The 24,894-nt window shown below is 34.0% G+C and overlaps 1 protein-coding gene across 8 annotated transcripts in view; it reads right to left on the bottom strand.

Moving 5' to 3' along the window:
* The window catches only part of Atg10 (autophagy related 10), a 304,230-nt gene that overhangs the window by 202,569 nt on the left and 76,767 nt on the right, over positions 1 to 24,894 (bottom strand). For 7 of the 8 annotated variants that reach the window (XM_071612448.1, XM_071612445.1, XM_027927557.2 and 4 more), the window contains exon 3: positions 19,614 to 19,721. The exons of the other annotated variant lie outside the window; for it this stretch is intronic. In XM_071612448.1, the coding sequence (XP_071468549.1) occupies positions 19,614 to 19,721 (108 nt within the window). The remainder of the gene's footprint in view (positions 1 to 19,613; positions 19,722 to 24,894) is intronic. 8 annotated transcript variants of the gene reach the window in all.

Genomic DNA, 24,894 nt, shown 5'->3' on the forward strand with positions numbered 1-24,894 from the left:
AAAGACTTAAGAGGGTCTTCAAAATGAAGTTGCCCATGAGAGATAATGTTAATCAATTAATTGAAGAAAAAACACTTTGGCATGGCTAAGAATCTATTTACTGAGATATTCTGAGTTTAACAAATGAGGAGAAAGAGAAAGGAAGAAGGAAAGGAAGGAAGGAAGGAAGGAAGGAAGGAAGGAAGGAAAGAAGGAAGGAAGGAAAGAAGGAAGAAAGGAGGAAAGAAGGAGGGAAGGAAGGGAGGGAGGGAGAGAGGAAGGGAGGGTGTTTTTCTAGTGATCCTGAAATATACTTCTTGTGTCTTATTTACCTTCTTCAGAACTTCTCACAAGTCACTTCACTGAATTTCAGAATCAATGTATTGTTATTGTGATCAAGAAGCCTAGAAAAAAGCCACTCTGATTTTATCCTTTTATCTTTGTAGAACAGAAGTTTAGGGATCAGGACTTGAAGCCTATCAAGAAAACTGAATGATTGGCTTAGTCCAGATATAACCATTGAGCATTAAACCAAACTGTGAATAGAGAGAGAGACCAGGATTTTGAATTTAATTATAAGAATTATTTAGAAACACGTGGTGATTCACATGGGACAATATGCAAGTAACAGCAAAAAAAGTGGGCCAAGAGAGGAGCAACATTCAGTGTCACATTAGCAGGGGTGTATCAGAACTGTCAAGTGTGGATCCCCAAGAAAGAAGGCTAGGCACTGGAGTTTGGATTCACTTGCTGGCGAGGCTCCTTGGTGGAAAGGAGACCCTAAATGATCTCTGTGATCCACCAGGTTACAACTGATAAGAGTTCTACCTAACTATAATGCCTGTGTCAAGCCTAAAAAACTAGCCCCAAGTGTCACATATAGCTCTTAAATATTTTTTACAGCTAAAATGTTGAAAAGATTTCCCCTGATTTTCCATACAGCAGTGTCAGAGGAGACAAGTAAACGTTTGTGCCTTCAAATAATAACTTCTTATGTAGGAAATCACCAAGTAACTCCAAAGAGTAAAAAAATAATCATTTTATCTTCTAAGATTTCTGGTGTCTATTTCTTTGGATGTAAAATTATATACTAAGAGCCTCTGCTGCATATCAAAGTGAAAAACTAAAAGGAGGGGAACATCAATTTAAGAAAGTACAGTAGATAGTGGCTAGAGAGGAATATACATCCTTTGTATATAAATAATATAATCTCAGTATTAAAAAACTTTTGACCAACCGAGTCATTTGAAGATTATGATGGAAGGAAAATGAGTGGATTACATTTAAGTTAGAGAATCAGTATTTTTCTATTGTTAAGAACCATGATCCCAATGAACTAAGACCTTACTCTCTAATAATAATTGATCAAAGTAGAGTGATTTCATCATATACTCGTACTGCAGTCAGTGAAAGATCAGAACCTATAATGACCTACCAACAAAATACTCCAGACAAGAGAAAAATCTATGAAGTATAAAGAGTATATACCCCACACTATAAAGCAAAGAAAATCTTACAGCTTTTTCTAAAGCATCAATCAAATCAGAATGAAGTGCCACAGAGAGGATTTTGCTTTATGAAATGCTGGTTTCCTTCAAGGTCATTCATGATGGTGATGCAAAGATCTCTGCACTACTGTGCTTTCAGACTCAGCACTGGAGAACTGCCTGGGGTCCTTACTTAATGAGTTTACTAGCTGTGCTTCATCTTAATAAAAGCTGTTGAATTCTGGAAAAAAAAATTTAAAGCTCAGTCAAGTGCAGTGTCTTTCACAGCTACAAAATATATATAAATAAATAAACACTTATTGCAAAGTAATGGATATCAATTAAAATAAATGTGACATACAAAAAGCCACTAGATATTATTATTACAAATGTAATTTTCTTTCATTTATTCATAATTCTACTCAAAATCTATATGAAACGTTACAATTTTAACACTGGATCTTTTATTTGTTGTTCTCCTTTCTCTCTGCAGACAACTTTCATCTACTATACCTCAATTCCTTGAAAGATGATCCAAGCTACAAAGTTCTGAACCAAAGGATTGTGAGGCAAGATTAGAATTAGGCTATCTGAAAACAGGAACTTAGAATATCATTTTTAAAAAACCATCAGAATGGATTTGTACCTCAGGATTAAAAAGTTACAAAAACTACTGAATACTCTTCATATATTTAATATATTATTCTATTACTAAACAAGTGATAGAGTCCAACTTAATCAATTCTTCTGTGAATGTTTTTCACATTTTATTTGGCTTTCCAGTATAAGATTCATCATTGTTGACCATTCATATAGTTACTAAGCTCTCTGGTTATAAGTAGGCAATTTCATGATAAGTTAGCTTCTCTGAGACTACTACCACAATCAGAGGTCCTTAAAAGGATGCCCCACAATGTGTCTTTTCTGACATCCTCTTGGTAAGCTGACAGGAACTGTGTACCCATGAAAACCAAAAGCAAATTCAAAAGAGGCTATATGAAATGTTGCACTCCATTTGTGTACAATGAATTGAAATGCATTCTGCTATCATGTATAACTAAGTAGAACAAAATTTTTTAATCCTTTTTAAAAAATCAAGAGGCTATAAAAGAGGACTTCAGTACCTTCCTATGACACTCCAGGATTTGAAATGAGCCAAGAAAGTCTGGTTCTCTCTTAAGATATGTGTCCATAAGATAATCCCAATTACATTGTCAGGAAAAAATTTACAATTTAAGAGTGCCAGCTAAGCACATAAGTGCATGCCTGTAATTTTAACTACTTGGTAGGCTAAGGCAGGACAACTACAAGTCTCAGGACAGCCTCTACAATTTAGCAATACCCTGCCTCCACATAAAAAAATTAAAAGTGCTGAATATATAGCTCAATAGTAGAGCACCCCTAGGTTCAATCCCCAAGCACTAAAAATAAGAAACAAAATAAAACTGGCATAAAATACTAATAATCACTATATATAATACTAATACTCAGTATACATAATACTAATTAATTATAAAGAGTATAAATTAATACTAATAATGAAGAAAACCTAGAAAATCTAAAACAGATTAGAAAATGCTAGCAAAAATACGTTCACTTTCTAAACTCTACTGAGAAGTATGTCACTACTTCCTAGAAGACTTTTATGCCTTATGGTATCCTTCAGCAGAGTACCTGATGCTCAATAGGTACTTAAAAATATCTGTTGACTGAAGCAGTAAGAGGAAGCAATGAAATTGAGCAAAATACAGGCACTAATTTCCTGAAGTTAATGGAGTATCATTCAGCATGTAGAAATAATACTTTATAAATTACCTAAGTATAATCAAAGAGCAGAACATATATAGAAAGTCAATATGCAAAAATATTTTTCCTTTGAAAAAAATATTTCAATGAAAAATTGGAGTAATTTATTTACCCCAAATACTTTCATTGCTACTAGGTGATAAACTATATACAAAAATAAAGAGATACTTAAAACTAAACATTCTTTCTTAAAACAATTATATATTAACAAATCTAAATTTGCTAAGTATAATACACAATATAGTACATAACTTTCAAAATATAAACAACTAAATACAAGCAAAATAGCTACTCTTAATAAGCTCAACCATATTGAAAACATTTAACTCTATGAATTAACATGGATGTTGGATGCCTGTTCAAAATATGTTTTAATTTCTCTTGCCTATATATATTCAGACACTGAAAAAACCCTGGTCTAACCTCTCAATGTCCTCCCAGCAAGCTCTTTATATCTTGCCCTCATGGTATTTTCTAACTGTCTGCCTTAAACAAAAGAGTCCTTACTGGCATTGGCTTGTTGCTAGTCAGTATTTAGCTCTCTCTCTTTCCTTAGCAAAGACAGAGCAACCATCTGCTGCACACAGCTTTTCATTCCTATGATAGCTTTCTGCTCTTTCCTCTTCCAACTCAGAAACAGAAAGCAAGAGATAAAACAAAGCATCTTAGGTCCACAAGAAGCTGCAAAACACCCAGGAGAGTTTCCTCCCAATCAGGAAAATGCTTCCTTAGCAACCTAGTAACTAAGGCCAATTAACCTGCCTTCTCTATCAATATTCAATTTACATTGAAGCCCTTTATGGTTAAGCCCTTCAGTTTTACAATGAGCATTCTGGCAAAAAAAAGAAAAAAATAATTCTGTCTTAAAGGAACCAGGCCCTTTCTCCTGAATGTCTTTTACATTGCAATTTGAAGTTAATAAAAAGTGTTAGGTGATTTCCTAACATAATGTAAAGGACTAGAAACTTAGAAATGGTATAGAAATCAAGTGTAATCAACCAACATATACCTAAAGTGAGACTGAAACATTTCAAAGAAACCAGAGATTGAACACTGTGGAGAATAAGAGATATGGAAAAGATGCTTTGTAGCTGTCATTACTTCATACTTGCCTTGGCTGATTTATGTCCCTTCCGTACAACCAACAAAGCTCAGGTTAGCACTAAATAATCACAATCTCAGTAGAATCCCAGAGAAAAGATGAATAGAAGAGAAGAAAACAGACAGTAACAAAACCAAGGAATAGCTTTTTAGGCAAGAAAGTCCAAAATTAAAACTAGTGAGGAATTCACATTTCAAAGTCATAGATTATTTCAGAAGTAGTAAGAACTGTACATATTTAAAGAAAAGAAGGTGATTTTATAAAAACAAACAAACATACGATACAATGAAGTTTCCCCCTTCCCAAACTTTCAAGCTGTGAGATTAGTGAGGGGACTTAGATTATTCTAAATCTCACAACTATATTATTGTGATGTATTCCAGTTAAGATAAAGAAAATTTGGCAGAAATATTATACGACAGGTAATTAGAGTTGTCTTTTGGCAATCATTTTCCAGGTCTTGATGAAACAAGGTCCTTTATGCAATAGCTTTAAAGTTTCTTTAAATTCTACATAGAATGTAATATGGAACTTCAAATGTATATTGTAACTTTAATAGGCACTATAAATAATCCTTCAGCAGTTTTGGTAGCAGAATTCCACATGCAGCACTCCTATATCTCAAAACAATCCTTGTCAGTAGCAGTTAGGATAGAGGATTTCAAAACCAGTTTTGTTTCCTAGTTTTATCACTTAACATTTGCAGGACTTGCCATTGTACAAAGATCTATTCTGCCACAGAAAAGCTGACTTAAGGTTGCGCTAATAGAAATGATCAATTATTAACCCTTGGTTCCCATTTTGTCAGTTGAGCCTTATAAGCATCCTATGAGGCAAAGATTGTAACTACATCTTTCTACAGTTGAGGTGTCTGAGGTTGTGAGAGTTATGAGAAGAAACTAAACTTGATGAATCACCTACCGCAACATGTATTTTACTTTCACAGCATTGACCAGATATTTTCTTTCATGATATCATTTAATGCACACAACCACACACATTCCCCTCACACATAGCCCCCCCTCATCCCCACCTCCTGACTCCTGTGACTATTTGAGACCCTGTTCTACAGATGAGAGATTTGAGGCTCAAAGTGGTTCAGTAACATGTTCAAAGTCACACAGTTAAAATAAGGAAAAGTCGAGATTTAAAACCAAATTTTCCCAACACCAAAGCTCTTGCTCTTTCAACCATGCCACACCACCTGCTACACAAAGCCCCTGGCAGCCCCATTATGCCACTCTCTGAATCCCTTCCACGGACATTAGCAATCACTGTGGGTCTAAGGTTATATTTTTCAAATGTGAGTCATGAGCCATTAATAGGTTCTAAAATCAATTGGCTGGACACAACCAGCATTTTTTTAAAAAATAAAATAAAGCAGTACAGATTAATAGAGTAGATCAGAAAGAATAAGAATTGCTTCACAAACCTTGGTTTCAGGTATGCATGTGTGCAGGGTACTGGGTCCTGACGTAAAATATATTTCTTACTATGGGTTTATATTAAAAATTTTTGGAAGCCACTGGTATCAGAGAATGATCTCACACAAACCCATGTCATGAAGAAACTTATCAAGGGGTGAAGACAGGAAACACAAGACAGGAAGCCCCTTCTCAGACAAGGCAGAAAAAGGATTACCTAGAATCAGCATAGGAGGAGGTTGCTGATTGTATAATTACATACCTCCTCCACAACAGCTCCAGTCCATCAAGCATATAGTATGATTTATTTTTTACAGCACTAATTATGTAATTATCCATAACATTAAATCAGTTCCACCTGATTCAGACTATCACAGGTTTCCTGAAACATTCATTTGTTTATTATTTTTGAAAAGAACATTAAACTACCAATCATCTTATATGTAAAAGTTCTGGAGTGGAAACCAGATAAACTTTTCTTGAAAAATATCTATGTCAAATAGACACTTTTTGGGTTAAGTGGCAATTATAATTTCATTTTAATATACCTTGGAGCTTATTATACAAACAACAGATTGAGACAAACACATTCTCATTTTTTCCTTCATTATTTCACAAAATGTCTATTGGGGAGCAATAATGCCAAACCAGATATTTTCACTAAAAACTTTTTGACATTCACTCCTTCCAAGTTTTTGGTCACTTCCTGGCAGTTAAATCTCAGCTTTCCTTAATTGATTCTGACTTGGTTCTTCCTTCTGATGCTCAGTGATCCCTACTAATTTGAATAGGAATCCCAGGTTCAAGAACACACCAGAAACTTGGCTAATGCCCTAGCTCAACCAACCTGTGGAAAAGGGATTCAGACAAACCCTGCTATGAACTCTAATTACTTCTCAGACCAATCTAAAGTCATAATTCAATGTCCTTCATGTCCCACCCATAATGAATTTCTTCAATTCAGAGCCCCTCTTGCTTCCCACCACTACCTTCTATACTCAACACCTCCTATACGCATTCCCAAGTACTCAAGACATAATATATCGTGCAAAAGGTACTAAACTCCTTCTGGCACCAAAGTTAATTCCAACACTCTATGTCTCCAAAAGAGTATGAGGTGAAGAAACATTTTTAGAAGCTGATATCCACCTTTGGAATGCCCAGGACAAGTTGCAGGTACTGAGAGTCACTGGATAAACTAGAATTAGTTATGGGTTCATAGGCAGAAAAAGGGACAGATGGAATCCATCCTCAGCCCTCAAGTTTTTTGTTGCCAGATTCCAACCATGTTTTTTTTTTTTTTTAAAGTCCGTCTGATTTATCAGGATGCCAGCTGTCAAACTGGAAAGCTATAGGCCTTTATTTGTGGTAATTGCTCAAGATCCTCTATGACTAGATCTGTATTCATGACTCCCAACTTAGATTTTTATTTTCAGTCCTATATTTGCCCCTCTGGCTTCATCTTGATTTGCATTGGTTGACCTTCAACACTCCCCAAAGACTGACTTAGGGGAGATATTGAAACTATTGCCATAAAATAAAAGTTAAAATGACCTGTTAGAAATAGAAATAAAAAGAATTCATCATTTAAAATGTCTTACAAACCAAAAAACAAAAAAAAAAGAAGAGATACTTTCAATAAGAGAGGGCTTGTTAAATATGGTCAACTGTTGCAATGTGGCTAAGGAGGATAAATACTAGATGTGGTAAGCCCAAGGAAACTAGTATCTTAGAAGGAAGCAATTTCCATAGCTTGATTTTAACAGAAGTCAAAAGAGTTCTACCATTATGTACAACTATAACACACCAATAAAATATGTGTAAAAAAGAAAAAGAGTTGAACTTGAAATGAGTGATAAAAAATGAAAATACTATAGATTATTTATCCATAATATCCTTCACTACCATAATAATGGTAGTGAATAAAGAGAAAGAAGATTATAAAAGAGGATGAGGCAGTGTTAATATAGGTATGGCATAAGGGTAGGGCAAAGGGTTGTTGTGGACATTGTTGAAATAGTCCTGGCAAGAATAAGTAAGAAGGCAAGAGAAATAAAATGGGGATTGATGTTATTGAGGACCTCAAGGCAGAAAGAGTGTACAAAAAATGTTCAGAGGGTGAAAGGCATAAATGCAGTTGAAAATAAGAAGATTGTGAACAAAGAGGAGGATTTCAGAATTTGAGATTACATTTTTTCCCCTTCATTTTACATATAACGTACTTAAAGGAATGCTGAGAGTAAATTATTCCATAAATAATTTCTGGAAAGATTACTTTCATTTTACTACTTTTTTTTTTTCATCAAAATAAGCTGGGATCAAGCAACTAGAGCAGATTTAGTCTGCCACACTGCTGTACTCTCTGACCTACTGGCCAAAAAAAAGGCATTCCTGGGCATCATTCAGATGTTCTTCAGGTAACATTGCCAGTTTGTCAGCCTTCCTTCTTTTTTCAATTCTAAACTGTAGCTGAGACAAACATATAATTTCTATTTTAAGGCTCCTTTGAGGTCAGCTAGAACTAAATGTAGCTTATCTCAATGCTTATCACAAATACTTAGCACTAACAGTTTTTTAAGAACAAACAATATCTCTAAAGAAAAATAATTTGCAAGAACCACATGGAAGAACATTTATTAAAGTTCTCATATCCCATTTATGTAATCAAAAACAATACTCTATAGAATATTTTTAAATTAACCTTTTCAATTTAACTAAGGAAGAAAAAGAATTTCAAACATAATTAAAAGTAATTTTTTAAACTCAAATATTTTAGATTTAATTTACTCTTTTAAGAGATCAAATCTCATTGTAATATATTCATTCTAAGGATTTATCTCCACATATGCAGTTTCCACTATTTCAAAAAAAGCAAAGGAGAATGGAGTCCTAAGAAGTAGCTTCACTTTCATTTATTTTAGATTTTATAATAAAATCAAAATATACTATTCAGAAATTCTCAATGAATAAAAATTCACAAAATTGAAACCCACAATAAATCCCCTAAATATCCTTTTAAAACATGTATTATGGGAAGCATTGCAAATTCATTAAAGAAATGGGAGAAATATATAATTGGGGCAATTAAAATAATTACTATTCTTTCCTAAAAACAACTGGTTCCTATTTAGACTTTACAACTGGACTTAAGTGTCCCATATTAAAAGCACGTCAGATTTGTGTGTTTGACTGTAGGTGCTGAGGACTATCCCCAGGACCCAGCATAAACTAAGCACATTCTTTACCACTGAGCCACTCACCTAGCCCCTTGTCAGATGTTAGCACAGAAATATTTGCTTAATATTCTGTTAAGCATATATCTGCTGCTAAAAAATGATTTTACTTTTGATTTTAAAAATCTCAAAGTTAGAAATACACATAATAGAAACTTTCTGATATACCTCACTGCTGAGTGAAAATACAATGGCGATGGCAGGTGTTTTTACAAAGGCTTTTCTACTACTAAATAAAAAGAGAATGAGTTAGCTATCTGGATTTATGCTACTGGGTTTTCTCAAAATATAGATTCTCCCTTAGCTTTTCCAAGGTGAAAAGAACACAGGGAATTTCAAAGGTTAAAGTAACCTTCAGAAACCATTTAGAGTATAGGGTCTCACTGAATCTAATACACTCTACACTCTCTGGTTTTTGCAAAGTAACATTAGATACCAAGTACCTAGAGAAGAAAGAATACAGTAGAACGTGGAGTCTCTCTATAGACTTCTTAGCTTCACAGCAGAACATTAAACTGCATTAAGACCCTTAAATCACAGATTTCATTACATAATTCAATAGTTTCAGAGCCACATCTTTCTGAAGAGTTATCAGAATAGTGCATAAACAATTCTAGCATATAATAATTTAAGAAATACAGTCTATATAGTAAATATTACATCTAATACAACAATGTCCATTTTACAAGAATTCAAAATCCTAATTAGACGTGACTGGTTTTCAGATTATTTTATAGTGTCCCCTCCAAACACTACACCACTGTAAGGCACATATTTATACTTTAAGTTAAGTAAAATTAGAATTTACCTTGCCTTTTGTGTTTTATAACACCTTAAGAAAAACAATAGTAGGATTGAGGTCTGCTGCATTAATAGTTATTTCCTTTAAAAATCCGTTTATCTATCAGCATTCAATTCATCATATCAATCAATAAATACCTAGTGACTACAACACATGCTTCCATTTGCATCTACATGTATTAAACATAACAGACTTTCTGATATTTAACATGGCTTTAATAATTTCATTTCCAAGTATGAGAGGAAATCATTCTTATTACTAATCATTTACATTTATCACCATGTCTATACTTAAGTCTAAAAATAGCATTTATTTTACAGAGAAATTATTAACACTTACTAAGAAATGTGACTTGTCATTTGTTCTATTATAAAAAAATATCTTACGTATGAGTCTATTTTAGACATACAAAATAGAACTCATCCTAGAAGCCACTTAATAAAATCCTGAGGGCAAATGAGCATATCTGAAGCCCTGGTTACCTCAGAAGACCATCATTCTCTGAATATGTTCTTTGGCAATTGAGATCATCTAGTGTTACTGATTCTCAGTTTTATGCTTCAGGGAATTTATGATAGGTTGTTTTTTGTCAAGGGCCTCCCTCTCTATAATATTTTACCTGCCCTGGTCGAAGAAAAGTCTCAGTGAACTACGAAGCCCTAGGACAAAATCTTTTTTTTTTCCAGTAGCATACTATTGCTATTTTTATGACTCTATCATTTTCATAGTTTTAAAAAATGTAATCTGAAGGTGCAACCTCAGGCTCTAAAGTAATGAGGATAGTAAATGAATAAATAAAATAAGCCCAGTACCCATCTCTAGTACCTCTACAAAAGGAAAAAAGGAAACTTTAGTAATCAAACTTCAGAAAGAAGAATCCAAACTCTATTAATTTAAATATTATTGACCAGCTTAAAGTAAATGCATATGGGTATCTGAACTGTACTTAGACAAAGGACAAAATCTGAGCCCCCTCTATTTTATGAATATGATTCAAAATTTAATTAATGAGGAGTTAGATAAAAAAAAGAAAATGCAAAGCAATGTCACCTAGAAAAACCTATGGAAAAGACTTTCAGATATCTGGCTTTTCTAAATGTACATTAATAATTCTCACTCCTAATTATTATTAATATCCACATTCCACATTAATCTCATTGTATTTTTTATTGAATGGGTTGATGCTAAACATGATAGAATATTTATGCCTTGTTTCTCTTCCCTAGTAACTTAATTTAGAATCCTACAAAATATTTTCAAAGTTTAGCAGTTATTAGCTGAATTCTATCAGACTTTTAAAGAGGAAATAATGCCAATGCTCCTCACACTATTTCATTAAATAGAAAGGTACAGAACATTTCCAAATTCATCCTATGAAGCCAGCATCACCCTCATACCAAAACCAAATAAGGACACATCATGGAAAGAAAACTACAGACAATACCCCTGATGAACTTAGATGCAAAACTCCTTAAAACAATAGTAGCAAATTGTATTCAAAAACATATTAAAAAGATCGTACAACAAGTTGGTTTTATTCCAGGGTTTCAAAGGATAGTTAAACATATACAAATCAATAAATGTAATTCACTATAGAAATAGAATTAAGGACAAAAATCACATAATCATCTTAATAGATGCAGAGAAAGCATTTGACAAAATTCAGCATGTTTATGATTTAAAAAAAAAAGAAACTAGGGGTAGAAGAAGCTATATCAAAATTATAAAGGCTATATACAACAAACCAAGACAATAACACAGTGAATGGGGGAAAACTGAAAGCATATCCTCCAAAATCTGGAACAAGACAAGGATGTCCATTATTGCTACTATAGTTCAGTGTAGTACTAGAACTAGAAATTCTAGCCAAAGCAATTACTAAAGAGAAGGAAATAAAAGGGATAAAAATAGGAAAGAAAGAAGTTAAATTATCACTGTTTGCAGATGATATCTTGTACTTAGAAGATCCCAAAAAGATCCAGCGAAGACTCTAGCATATATAAACAAATTTAGCAAAGTAGCAGGTTACAAAATCAACTTTCAAAAATCACTCGCTTTCCCACATGCCAATAATGAATCTGCTGAGAAAGATATCAGGAAAACTATCCCACTCAGAATTGCCTCAAAAAAAAAACAAGAAAAAAAATCTAATCAAAGAAGAGAAAGACTCTATAAGAAAAACTATAGAAAACTGAAGAAAGAAATTGAAGAAGATAGAAAGACCTCCCTATGTTTGTGAATAGGCAAACTTAATACTGTTAAAATGGTCATTCTATTTAAAGCAATACACAGATTCAATGCAATCCCCATCAAAATGCCAATGACATTCTTCACAGAACTAGAAATAAAACAGTCCTAAAACTCATATGGAAGAATAAAAGAACCAGAATACCCAAAGAAATTATAGGTCCAAAAAAGTAATGCTGGAGGCATCATAATTCTTGGCTTCAAATTGTACTACAGAGCTATAATAACAAAAACTGCATAGTACTGACATAAAAACAGACACATGGAACAATGGAACAGAATAGAAGACATAGAGATGAACCCACACAGATTTACTCATATTATCCTTGACAAAGTTGCCAAAAACATACAATGGAGAAAAGAGAGCCCTTTTAACAAATGATGCTGGAAAAACTGGCTATCCATATGTAGAATGAGACTAGCTCCTCATCACTATGCACAAGTCAACTCAAAATGAATCCAAGACCTAGAAATTAGATCAGAAACTATGCAACTCCTCTTTAGCAGTTAGGGAAATGCAAACACTGAGATTTCATCTCACTTCAGCTGGAATGGCAGTCATTCACAATACAAAGAATAAGAAATGCTGGAGAGGATGTGGAGAAAAAGGATCACTTTCACATTATTGGTGGGATTATAAATTAGTAAAACCACTATGAAAACCAGTATGAAAGTTCCTCAAAAGACTAGGCATGGAACCACCATATGACCAAGCTATAGCACTCCTCAGTATTCATCCTAAAGTTAGTCAGTATACAATAGTGATACATATGTACCCATGTTATATAGCAGCACAATTCATAATAGTCAAACTATGGAATCAGCCTAGGTATCCATCAATACATGAATAAATAAAGCAAATGTAGTATATATACACAATGGAGTTTTATTCAGACATAAAGAAGAATGAAATTATGTCATTTGCAGGAGGACTGATGGAACTTGAAGACATTATGTTCAGCAAAATAAGTCAAACTCAGAAAGTGAAAAGTCATGTTTTCTCTCATATGTGAAAGTTAATGAGGAAAAAGAAAGATGATGGTGGGTATCTTATGAAAAATCAAAGGAAGATCAATTTAGGAAAGGGGAAATACTGGGGGATGATGTTGCCAAATTATACTGTTATATCATGTGCTCATATAAATATGTAACAATAAAGCCCGCCATTATGTATAATTGTAATGCACCAATAAAAATATGTAAAAAATATAACAATTATTTTTCAACAATACATATACATGAATTTTAAAAATTAATGGATAATTTTCATCAAAAATTATCTAAATAGAATATAGAGAATGTGTTCCCACCCACACTCTCCAACTTTTTCATTTATATAAATAAGGCTTCAATAAGGACTTTTCATAATAAGCTCATATTCAATAAAGCAGAACAGTCACTAATCATTTTCCACTACTGTTAAATTATTATATCCAAGAAAATCTTCAGTTCAGTCAAAAATTTCATAAATTGATAAAGTGAACTTTTAGCACCAACATTAATTTACAGAAATAAATATCATGTAAAATAAGATTTCCACAGGACAAATGTTGATTATGTTGACTTCTGTGGAAAATATTCATTTGTATTTAGAGTATCTTAAATCAATGCAATGGATTTCTTTTGGTCAATCGTAAAGAAAAAAATCTTGCTCAAAAACTGCCAGTCTTGATTGTTATTTTATAAATTCAGAAATGCCACAACCAAAATGTATTAACTTCTCTCCCTCCACCATTCCCCTCTTCCCTTTCATGGTGCTGAGGGTCAAATCCAGAGCTGTGCACTTGCTAAGCAGGTGATCTACCACTGAGTTACCTTCCCAGCACACAAACTACTCTCAATCAATGTCCTATCTCTAAAAAGAATAATAAATAAATAAATATCTTATCTGATATGACTAACCTACCAGAACTCCTATTTTCCAAAGCCAGTACTAAAAGACATCCCCCAATATATTTAGAAGATTTCCAATGATCTTCTCATTTTTAACTATCACTTTACATTATATTTTAAAAATTCAAAGAAGGTAGAGATTATAATTTTCACAAATAACTTCACTTTCCATTATATTTGCTTTGATTTTTTAAATATTTGATTCTCTACATAACTTTGTAGATAATATTGCAGGTATAAAAATCATGAATCCAGCTATCTTTTTACCATCAAGAATGCTGATTCCAGATAGACCAGGGAAGTAGTGTGGTTTCTTACATGAAAGAAGGCCCAAATTTTTCAAATTAATGACTGTTAATAGAAGCATTCCTTTTGAACATCTTCAAATAGGAAATGTGATGAATACATATGGAACTAATTAGTGGTTATTCAATTCTAAAGAGAATTTAAGGTCCCCTAACTCAATCTTCTATTCATTTTTCTGTACAATGCAGGAATCCTTTCTGAAATATTTGAAACTGGAAATCATAAACTGATGGCCTGAGGACCATTTGCAGCTCATAGATACAGTCTATTTGGATGATATAGGAGTTTCTTTTTAACTCTCTTACATACACACAGCTCCAGATCTCTGCCTTCTCTTGAAAATGCAACTGCAGCTGCATGTCTGATGCCCTTTGAAGGAGGCATGCTCCATGCTCCCTCCACTTCTCTATCACTTCCAACTGGCCCACTTCAGTCTCTCATCAGCCCATTCTTCTTTAAGCATCTGGGCATTTAAGTTGTAACCACTGTTCCAGAGAGAGGGTTATCCACCCTGTGGCTGAACATCTCCACTAGGAGGGAAGAAGCTCACAGCTTTCTAAGTTGACCAATTTCACTGCAGGCAACACCAAGAGAGATTTGTCTAGAATAATTTTCGGACACTGGAACTAATCCTCAAGCAAAGTTAATCTACACTCTTTCACAGGACAGCCGTCCAGATATCTGAAGACAACTAACCTTGCTAGGTTTTCCATTTTAATTTAACAACTACAAAGACCCCAAATACATCTCTTACTAAAATTTTTTCAATATTGTACTTAGGAAAAACATCTTAACTTCTGTGTCTCAGTTTCCTTATAAGTAAAATAAAAATAATAAAGGCATGCATATCTTAAGATGAAATTAAATAATTCATGCAAATCACATAGAACAGTATCAGGAGTTAGTGCTCAATAAAGTTAGATTGATGCCTTTATTATTATTATATTATCATTATTATTATTATTACCAACTATGTTTTCATCAACATAACCAACATTATTCACAAATTAATCAGATTAATATCCATTGCCACACAGTTTTGTGAATTAATATAGAACTAATATAAGAAATTGGTACAGCATAGGGAATCAATAAATGGTCATTACCATTACAAGTATTATTTTGTGGGAATTAAATGTTAGTACACTAAGGCATTAATATTGACACAAATGTTTGTTACAAGAGAATATGATAAAGTGATTGATAAAAATATGGATGTACTAACTCCCATAGAAACTCTCCCCTCAAGGTTGAAAATAACTTATTCATATAATTACATTCTTTTGGTATGGGTGTTCAACTACCTACAGATACAGTTAGCTATTAACTTAGAAAAAATATATAGAAAAATAATTTTAGCTGTTTGATCATTATTTTTTAGGATTAAGAGAACTCTATTTCCTAATGCCACAGTCTGTCTTCACTATGAATTTATCAATCTTCAGTACAGAGTTGAGGCATCTTTTGATAAGTGGTGGTTGAAAATGAAAACTAATGGTTTTTACACAGTTGTTTAAAATGTCATGAAGTTCATGAATGCCAGTAATTTTTCATGACTGACAGTTTTTATTATATAAATACACTTATAGAAAGTTTGATAATTTTCACAAATTAGGATAATATATCCTTTGAGTTCTTCTATTCTGAGTACAATCAATGCTCTTCATAAAACCTGCTTAAATATTGAATTTTTAAAATATCAACAGCCCATTGCATTTCTAAGACAGTAGATTCCTCATATAATTACATTCTACCTAAACATGCATCTAAATTATCATATTTTCTATTAATTCCACAAATAGGAGTACCATCTATTAAGATAAAAAATTAGGGGAGGGGAGGGGAGGGGAGATAGTAGAGGATAGGAAAGGCAGCAGAATACAACAGACACTAGTATGGCAATATGTAAATCAATGGATGTGTAACTGATGTGATTCTGCAATCTGTATACGGGGTAAAAATGGGAGTTCATAACCCACTTGAATCAAAGTGTGAAATATGATATATCAAGAACTATGTAATGTTTTGAACAACCAACAATAAAAATTTTTTTAAAAAGATAAAAAATTAATTCCAAGATATTAAAAATGAAAAACTTGAAAATTTCTCTTATCATATTACCTAATAAATAAAAATATGATTAAATCTATGATTAAAAAAAAGGAAAGACTACAACTCTGTTCAGTATTGATATAGGAAAGTAAGACATTATATATGCAGTTCAAATGAAATTCATTAGATGTCCTAATTAATCTACCACTATTTTTAGCAAGATTCATTCTTAATTATCTCTGCAACACTGTAAGATACAACTGGTTGTAAATGAAGAAAACTTATCTTCCAACTAGGAGGTTATTCCCAGCCTCTAGAAGGCAAGACCAGAACATGATACAGAACGAAGTATTACAGTCTCTGCTTCTTGTCTCCATTCACATCCTCATCATAACGGCATAACTATGAGATACTTTATTATTATTAATGATAGCACTTTATGCTTATTATTTCCAAACAAGAAAAAGTAAGTAGGTGAAGAGAAAAAAAGGTTTACCCAAGGTTACACTGCTAGTGTTTGACGGAGAGAACTCCAAAAAACAGCTTCCAACTCCAAGTCTAGGACTCTTTCTTCTAACTGTGCTGTTATAATCCAAGTTAGGCAGTCAAAATTTACTGAGTTACCAAACAATTACAAATAAATAGTGGAGTTTACTGGAAGCAAAGAGCTCTTGCTGGAATGGAATCATCTGATTCCATTCCTATGACAACTCTAACAAACATAAATGACAAAAAACTTACTACAAACCTTTTTTTAAACATTTTTAATTTTTTGTGTAAATTACTTGAAAAATAATTATATTATTCTAATAAAAATAAAACTTTTAGAATTAAATCAGTTCCAAGTAACTCAATCACTCAGCTTATATCAGCATATTTTGATCTTATAAGTGAGCTGATTCTGAACAGGACCAAATCAGAAGGTATAGTCAGATAGAAGATATTTATTTTTGAGTTCTTTGAGTTCAGCATGCTATAGCACAACATGCCTTCCAATGTTTTTAGCAGCTCAATTCACAATAGAAAGTTATGGAACTACCCATCAATAGATGAATGAATAAAATACAAAATATATATTTTTGTCATTTGCTAGAATGGAATGGATAGAACTGGAAAACATCATGCTAAGTGAAATAAGTCAGTAAGTCAATGGTCAAATGTTTTCTATCACATGTAGAAGCTGAGAGAAAAAGAAATTTAAAAGGGGGATCTCATGAAAATAGAGTGGAGATGAGTAGAGTAGGGGTAGGTTATTAATGGGGAAAGAGGAAGAGAGGGAAAGGGGAAGAACTGGAGAATAAAACTGACTAAATTATGCATATGATTGTATAAATATACCACAATGAATCCCACTTTTATGTACAATTATAATGCACTAAGGAAAAATATGTAAATAAATAGAAAGAACACCAGAAGTGTAGAAGAAAGGAGGAGGAGGAGGAATAAAAGGAGAAAGTGCTGGGGAATGAATTAGAGGAAAATTATGTTATGTGCATATATGAATAAGTGACAATGAACCCAACTACTGGAAAACCCAAATGTCGGAAAAATTTATACTTTATGAGACTAAATTCCTAGAATTTGAATAGATCATTCATAGCATGTGCACAACTTTAAACTTTGTAAAGTTAAAACATCAACCAGAAAGTGTCAGTTTCCTCACACTGTCAACACCACTTTTTAGTGCTTTTAAAATCTCTGCCAACTTGTTAGACAAAAACTGGTAATTCATCTTTTAAATCATCATTTCTATGTTAACTTTTAACATTTTAAGTGAATACATAATGAATTGAAAAGTTTCCTAACATGCTTGGCTTCAGATTTGATGCTGGTTATTTGAACCATGAAGCAGTACTCAAGATTCAAGCATTCACCCTGGGGGCACTTAGCTTACTATCAAGCACAATATCTTCTAGAATACCTTGCAAATCAAATTATACAGGACAAAGATACTTCCAGGCCAGCATCAGACACAGGCAGAAAGGATTAATGCCTGATTGCCAAATGGAACTGATTTAACAGATCCTGAGAAAGACCGCTTTATACCACCCTCCCCCCTGCCAAATCCCCCTCTTCCATTTTACTAGGATACTCAGAATTCAAGTATTAGAGATTTCTTCCCTTGTGCTCAAACAAATGGGATCCCACCAATTCTTTCAAAATTCAAGTGCTTTACTTAGTATGAGCTCCACATAATTATGGTGAATTCATAGAATGGAATGCCATGGAGCCATTAAAAAGAACTATGGAATTCTGCATTTACTGACAGAAATACATACATGATATCCTTATTATAGCAAAAAACAACATGTATGATATGTGTGGAACAATATTTACTAAAATATTAATAGTTGCTATTTATCAAAGGGTACATGATAGATTTTCATGTATGTCCATATGTGTGTGTGTGCATATACACGTAAGTATGTGTGTGTTTGTTACTGAGGACTGAATCCAGGGACACTCTACCACCAAGACATCCCCAGTCCTTTTTTTTTTTTTTTTTTTTTTTTTTTTTTTTGAGACAAGGTCTCATTAAGTTGCCAAGGCTGTCCTTGAAATTGCAATCCTCCAGCCTCAGCCTCCGTCACTGGGATTATAGGTGTGCTCCATTGTGCCCAGAATGGCAGATTCTTTTTACCCTTTCCATATATTGATATATTTCTCTATTGTTTATTATTTATAATGGATATATACAATTTCTATTACTAATAAGAAATATAATAAGGATACTGCATTTTGATAAAAAGAAACTGAAAATATCCCAGAAAACCACCAAGCTATTAGAAGCTTAATAAAATCCAGTTTAGTAAGTTTCTAAAGTCAAAGTTAAAATTTCCCAAAAAATGAGATCTAGATCCTGTATACTTTCAAGTGGCTAAGGAAAAGAGCAAAAGGTAAACCAGGCCAAGAGTTCTCTGGTCGAGTATTAAGCCTCCTAGGAATAAGTGTGTATAATAATGAGGGAATTTCACTAAAGCAAAATCAGTAGGCAACAGAATATACCTGTGGTCTTTAAATAGAAGAGAAACCTGAAGTGTGAAGGCTCACTACAATCAAATAGACTCAGTGGATCTTAACTTTACCTTAAATCCTGTTTTTAATATTATACAAGAAAATACCTCCTTATAAATAGTGCTCACTCCTCCCCCTACAACAGACCTGGAACCCAATGGCAATTAACTTTTTTAAAAAACATATACATACATAAAACAGATTCAATTTTTTAAATTTATACTTCTCAAGACTGAAAAGGAGAACATGATGCACTGAACTACTCACCTCCACAGGAGGACATGTCTGTACACCAGCATATGTTCCTGGATGTGACACCATAGTCCCACTTTTTATTTGAAAATGCGTTTTGCACATGTAACCATCAGAACAGTCCTGTGCTCCATCACCATAGAATACAAAAGAAAAATTCAATTAATTTAAGAATTCATCACTCAAAGAGCTACAACTTCTCATAAGTTCAAAGCCAAGTAAAGAAAAGTATGTATATTGAATAAGACGAGATGAAACGAGTAAAAAATCAGTCCAATATACCCTGCAGAGAGTAGATACTCAATAAATAAAAGTTTTATTCCCTTACCTTCTTCATGTATTAATGTACTCCCTTTTCCTGACTTAAACTGTTCCTCACTCCATCTCTCCCCATCCCACATACACACACTAGTAGCACTGAGGTCAGACAGCAAAACTTTAGCTTAGGAAATGTTAAAAAGCATTTAAACTTACAGAAATATCTTGTCACATAGTTAATATTATGTCCACAGCTTTTATAAAGAGAAATTTTCAGAGGATTTGCAAAAGATCTGAAAGCTAGAAGAGACCTTGTATATCCATCTCTTCTTCAAGGCAAGATCTCTTTTAACTGTCCCAGGGAGGTAGGTAATTATGCAGCATCTGCCTGAGTGCTTCAGGGAACCTGCACTTCTTACTCCCTGACATATGACAGTTGCCTCCATTTCAGTACACTGCACAGGGAGAAAGGGTTATCTCATACTATATTGACTGTTTCCCTCTAAGTTACTAGTTCTAGTTCTGCCCTCTGGAATCTAAACCCTTTTCTACAGAACTTTTCTTCAAAGACTTAAAGACAATTGCCACCATTTTCATATATGCTTTGCAAGATGATTTCTGAGCCCCTCACAAGTTATATTTCTCTGCTGCTTTTCTTATACTTGCTATTATATAGACTAATGGTTGATGTTTGTCTAAATGTAGCCTGTTGCATTGTTTAAGGCAAAACTTGCTTGAATGCAATAAAGTCATGTATAAGAATATAATACTTCTCCATGCACAAACATACTCACATGACAAGAAATATTAATTCTGCACAAAATTGTCACACCAACATTCATGTTTTAACAGGATTAAAATAATAAGTTAAATAAGAAGTGGCTACTTAATCCTTTTACAAGAAGGAGGAAATTTGGATACAGAGACACAAACACACAGAATTCCTAGAAAGTCCAAGGAAAATTGAGATTGGAGTGGTGTACCTACAATCCAAGGAATGCTGAGGATTTCTGGCAACCACCAGAAGCTAGGAAGAGGCAAGGGAGGAGTCTTCTCTAGAGCCTTCAGAGGCAGCATGATCCTTCCAGACCTCTAGCCTCCAGACTTATCAGAGAATATATTTCTGTTATTTTAATTCAGTCAGTATGTGGTATTTTTTATGGCATCCCTAGTAAAATAATATGGTCACCATATTTTTTTAAGAGATTTGATGACACCTTAATAAACCCTCCTAGCAGATTGGCCTGACAACCTGCTAGCACTCACTTAGGGACCCTGCTGCTTGCGATCAGCACAAGTTCTGATTGACTGAATCCAACTCAAATTAGTTGATGCCTCTGTCACAAGTTATTAAATATCTTAACTATCACTCCTGTCTATGAGATATACTATCAGATATCCAATACTATCACTTTTAATTTTCTTATTAAGGTTATGCATTTCGTAGGTTCAAATTACTACTTTATGCTGCAGTTTCTATAGTATCCACCCTCAAAGCAAACCCTCTGATGGCCCTCTACCACTGAAACCTTTATATTTAGACAATGCAAATTTAATATTTAATATTTAATGGATTAAGTGGATAAAGATATATGTAGTGACTGTTTTTTTAGATAAATTCCATCTAAGGCTAATACATAGTGACTCTTTATCTTTTTAATTTTTTAGTTGTAAATGAACACAATAACTTTATTTTTTATTATTTTTTAAATTGTAGTTGGGCACAATAACTTTATTTTATTTATTTATTTATTGTTATGTGGTGCTGAATATCAAACCCAGTGCCTCACATGCCAGGCAAGTGCTCTACCACTGAGCAACAACCTCAGGCCTATAGTGACTTTTATCATTGCTACTACTGTTTTACATCAAACACGTATTCCCCCTTCTTTTGGAAACCATTTTCCTCTAAGAACTTATTCTCTTCTCCATTGTTAGTGTAGACATGACCCCCAGCTCCAGGATGAATATAGGACTCTGATCTGGCCAATCAAGGCCTTAGCCTTTTTGACCACAGAGATGCAGGAGAGCAACTGATTTGAGCCAATATGGTATAATCCAGATTTGATTTGGGAATGTAGGGGGGGGGGAGGTCTATTTTCTTATCCAATGGATTTCAACAAGAACTTTTTTTGGTACCAGCGCTTGAACCCCAGGGGCACTTAACCACTGAGCCACATCCCTAGCCCGCGTGTGTGTGTGTGTGTGTGTGTGTGTGTATTTTTTTACATCCCTAGCCCGTGTGTGTGTCACACACGGGCTAAGGATGTAAAATATATATATATAAATTTTATATATATTTATAAAATATATAGAGAGAGACAGGGTCTTGCTAAGTTGCTTAGGGCCTCACTAATTTGCTAAGGCTAACTTTGAACTTGCAATCCTCCTGCCTCAGCCTCTTGAGCCACTGGAATTACAGGTGTGCACCACTGTGCCCAGCAATAAAAAATGTTAAAACCTTAGCAGCCATCATGTAATTAAATGGAAACTGAAAAAAAGTCAGTGTGGATGAATTCAAGGCCATGAGATGTGGAGAGACCAGATTCTAATTACACTATTCATACCACCATGCCCAAAGCTAGTTCTACCTTCAAATTTTCCCATTATAAGTCCCTTCCTTGCTTCACCCAATGAGTTCAGTTTTCTGTCATTTGAAAAAAAATAATCTTGTTTTTAAATGACATATTGTGTTTACAGTAGTTTAAAGATAGAAAAATTCTCCTCTATTGTATTGTCACCCTCATTATGATAGATAATCAATAGTTGATTATATGAAAGGTTTATCAACTACAATAAAACTAACAGTATGTGTTTGTGGCAATCTGCAATTTCCAAATGATCTAGGAATAGAGGAAGAAACAAAAACTCTTAGGTATTCAGAGAACAGTTAGAGCTAAACCATGTGTACTAAATATAATTATGAAATGAGAATAACTATTCTATTTTGTGTTATCTGCACACTGGTCATACAACCTCTTCTCAAGTGAATATGCAATTTAGTAAAACTAATTACAATGCAAAACACTTTTCCTTTGATCCAATCCAAAATGGGAGACAAAAAATTCCTCTGTACCTGTTATAAAATCTAAAAACATTATCTTGTCTCTTTTCCAATGAGGTAAGATAAAGAGATATGTGATTTTCAATATTACTTATACTAATTTCCATTTTAGGTGATTTTTAAATCTATTGATTATTATCTATAGGGAGCACACAGGATTTTTGACTCAGTCTGTATTTATTTGGTAATGAAGATTTTTTTAGCACCAATCTCTTAACAGGAATAGCCTTGAAAAATCAAACATAGAAAAAGGAGAGTGATAGAATACCTAGCATGCTAAAGGCCCTAAGTTCAAGCCCAGTACTGAAAAACAAAGAAGGAAAACATTATTAGAAAAAGGAGAGTTTTAGCATTTTTATTTCCCTTCAAATACTAATTTCCATATAAGAAGGTCTTTTTCCCATATTATTTTCATTTAAAGTAGAATAGTGGGTTTTGATCTTCACTGCCATAGGATGTTTTTGTAGAGACAACAACCAAATGTAAAAGCATGAGAACCATCACCCTAAGTCCACTCTTTGGTCCATCTAACCCAGTAAACAATGTTTAACTAAAATCTCCCCATCATACTAAAGTTTCCCCTGTCAGAATCAACAATCCTCTCTAGTTTATGTATTTACCATGGTTTACAATTTAACATTTGGCTCTTCTTTAGTTTTTTAACATTTGTTAGTTTTATTTCCCCCACTAGATCATAAACTCAGGGCATAGGTCCCAGGACCTGAGGGAATCCAGGATCTTAACTGCAGAATTCAGACTGCCATAACACATAAAAACCTGATCCAGACAGAGCCTAAAAACATCCTGGATCAGCATGGGAGGATGTAAGAACAAAGGGAACCTCACAGTTTACCCAGTTCAACCCTCTCCTTTTACAGATAAGAGGGTGAAGGATTGAAGCACTTCTAAGAAACTTGTTTTTCAGCTAATTAGGGGCAGAGCTGGAAGTGGAAAGCAGGTCACTTGACCCAAGCATTCTTTCTAGTACACTAAGCAAATTCTGCCAGAGAGCAGGACCTTGGCAGGAGCATGCTTATTGACGCTGGACTGGGGTAGGTCAGTGCTTTTTGCTTCGACTAACAAGCTCAAGCCACTCAAGTGTGGTCTAGTGACCAGCAACCTCAACATCACCTGAGAGCTTATTAAACATGCAGAACCTCCAGCCCCACCCCAGACCTCCTGAACCTGTATTTAACAGGATCCCCCAGGTGGTTCCTGTGCACATTTGGAAGCACTGAGGCAGTTTATACTGAAATTCCTGACTGAAAGAGATTGCACATTGATTGCATTAGCGGTGGTTCTCAACCCTAGCTACTACACATTAGAATAGAACCTGGGGAGTTTTCAAAACGCTGTTGCTGGGGTCTCACCTCAAACCAATTAAGTGAAAATCTCCCCAGCAGATTCTATTGCAGTAGCTGAGAACCACTGTGCTAAATTCACTGGAGCTTGCCTTTTCCATTCAGAGAAGAACAGAGTCAATGAAGTAATCTCCAGCTGCCTCGGGAGAAAAGGCAACAACTCAAGATCTTCATGAACACCATGGCTCAGTTGGAGCTCTCCAAATGCTAAAAATCACCTCTGCTCATACTCACTGTGGAGCTTAGACTGTGCCAAAAGTGCCTTATAAGTGGTCTTTCCCCCAACACACATTTTTTATTGTTGCAGTATAGTTGTAAATACTTCTGGGATTTGTTGTTACATATTCACAAATGCACCCAATACACAATATACCAGCACAATTTAGCCAGTATCACTCCCCAGTACTTCCCCTGTCCCTCCCCATTAAGTGGTCTTTACTACTACCTCAAACTCCATTTTCTGGCAACTTATCAAGCCTTGACCTACTCCTCTGCAACTACCATTAATCTTATAACTTAAAATTGTTCCATGTCCAACTACACTTCAGCTATCAGTATTCCTTACTGCCCATCTGCCAAAAATCAGTTTGCTTTACTCTGTCACTTGTAGAAG

Source organism: Marmota flaviventris, chromosome 5 (assembly GCF_047511675.1).
Source record: "Marmota flaviventris isolate mMarFla1 chromosome 5, mMarFla1.hap1, whole genome shotgun sequence".
Taxonomy (NCBI): Eukaryota; Metazoa; Chordata; class Mammalia; order Rodentia; family Sciuridae; genus Marmota; species Marmota flaviventris.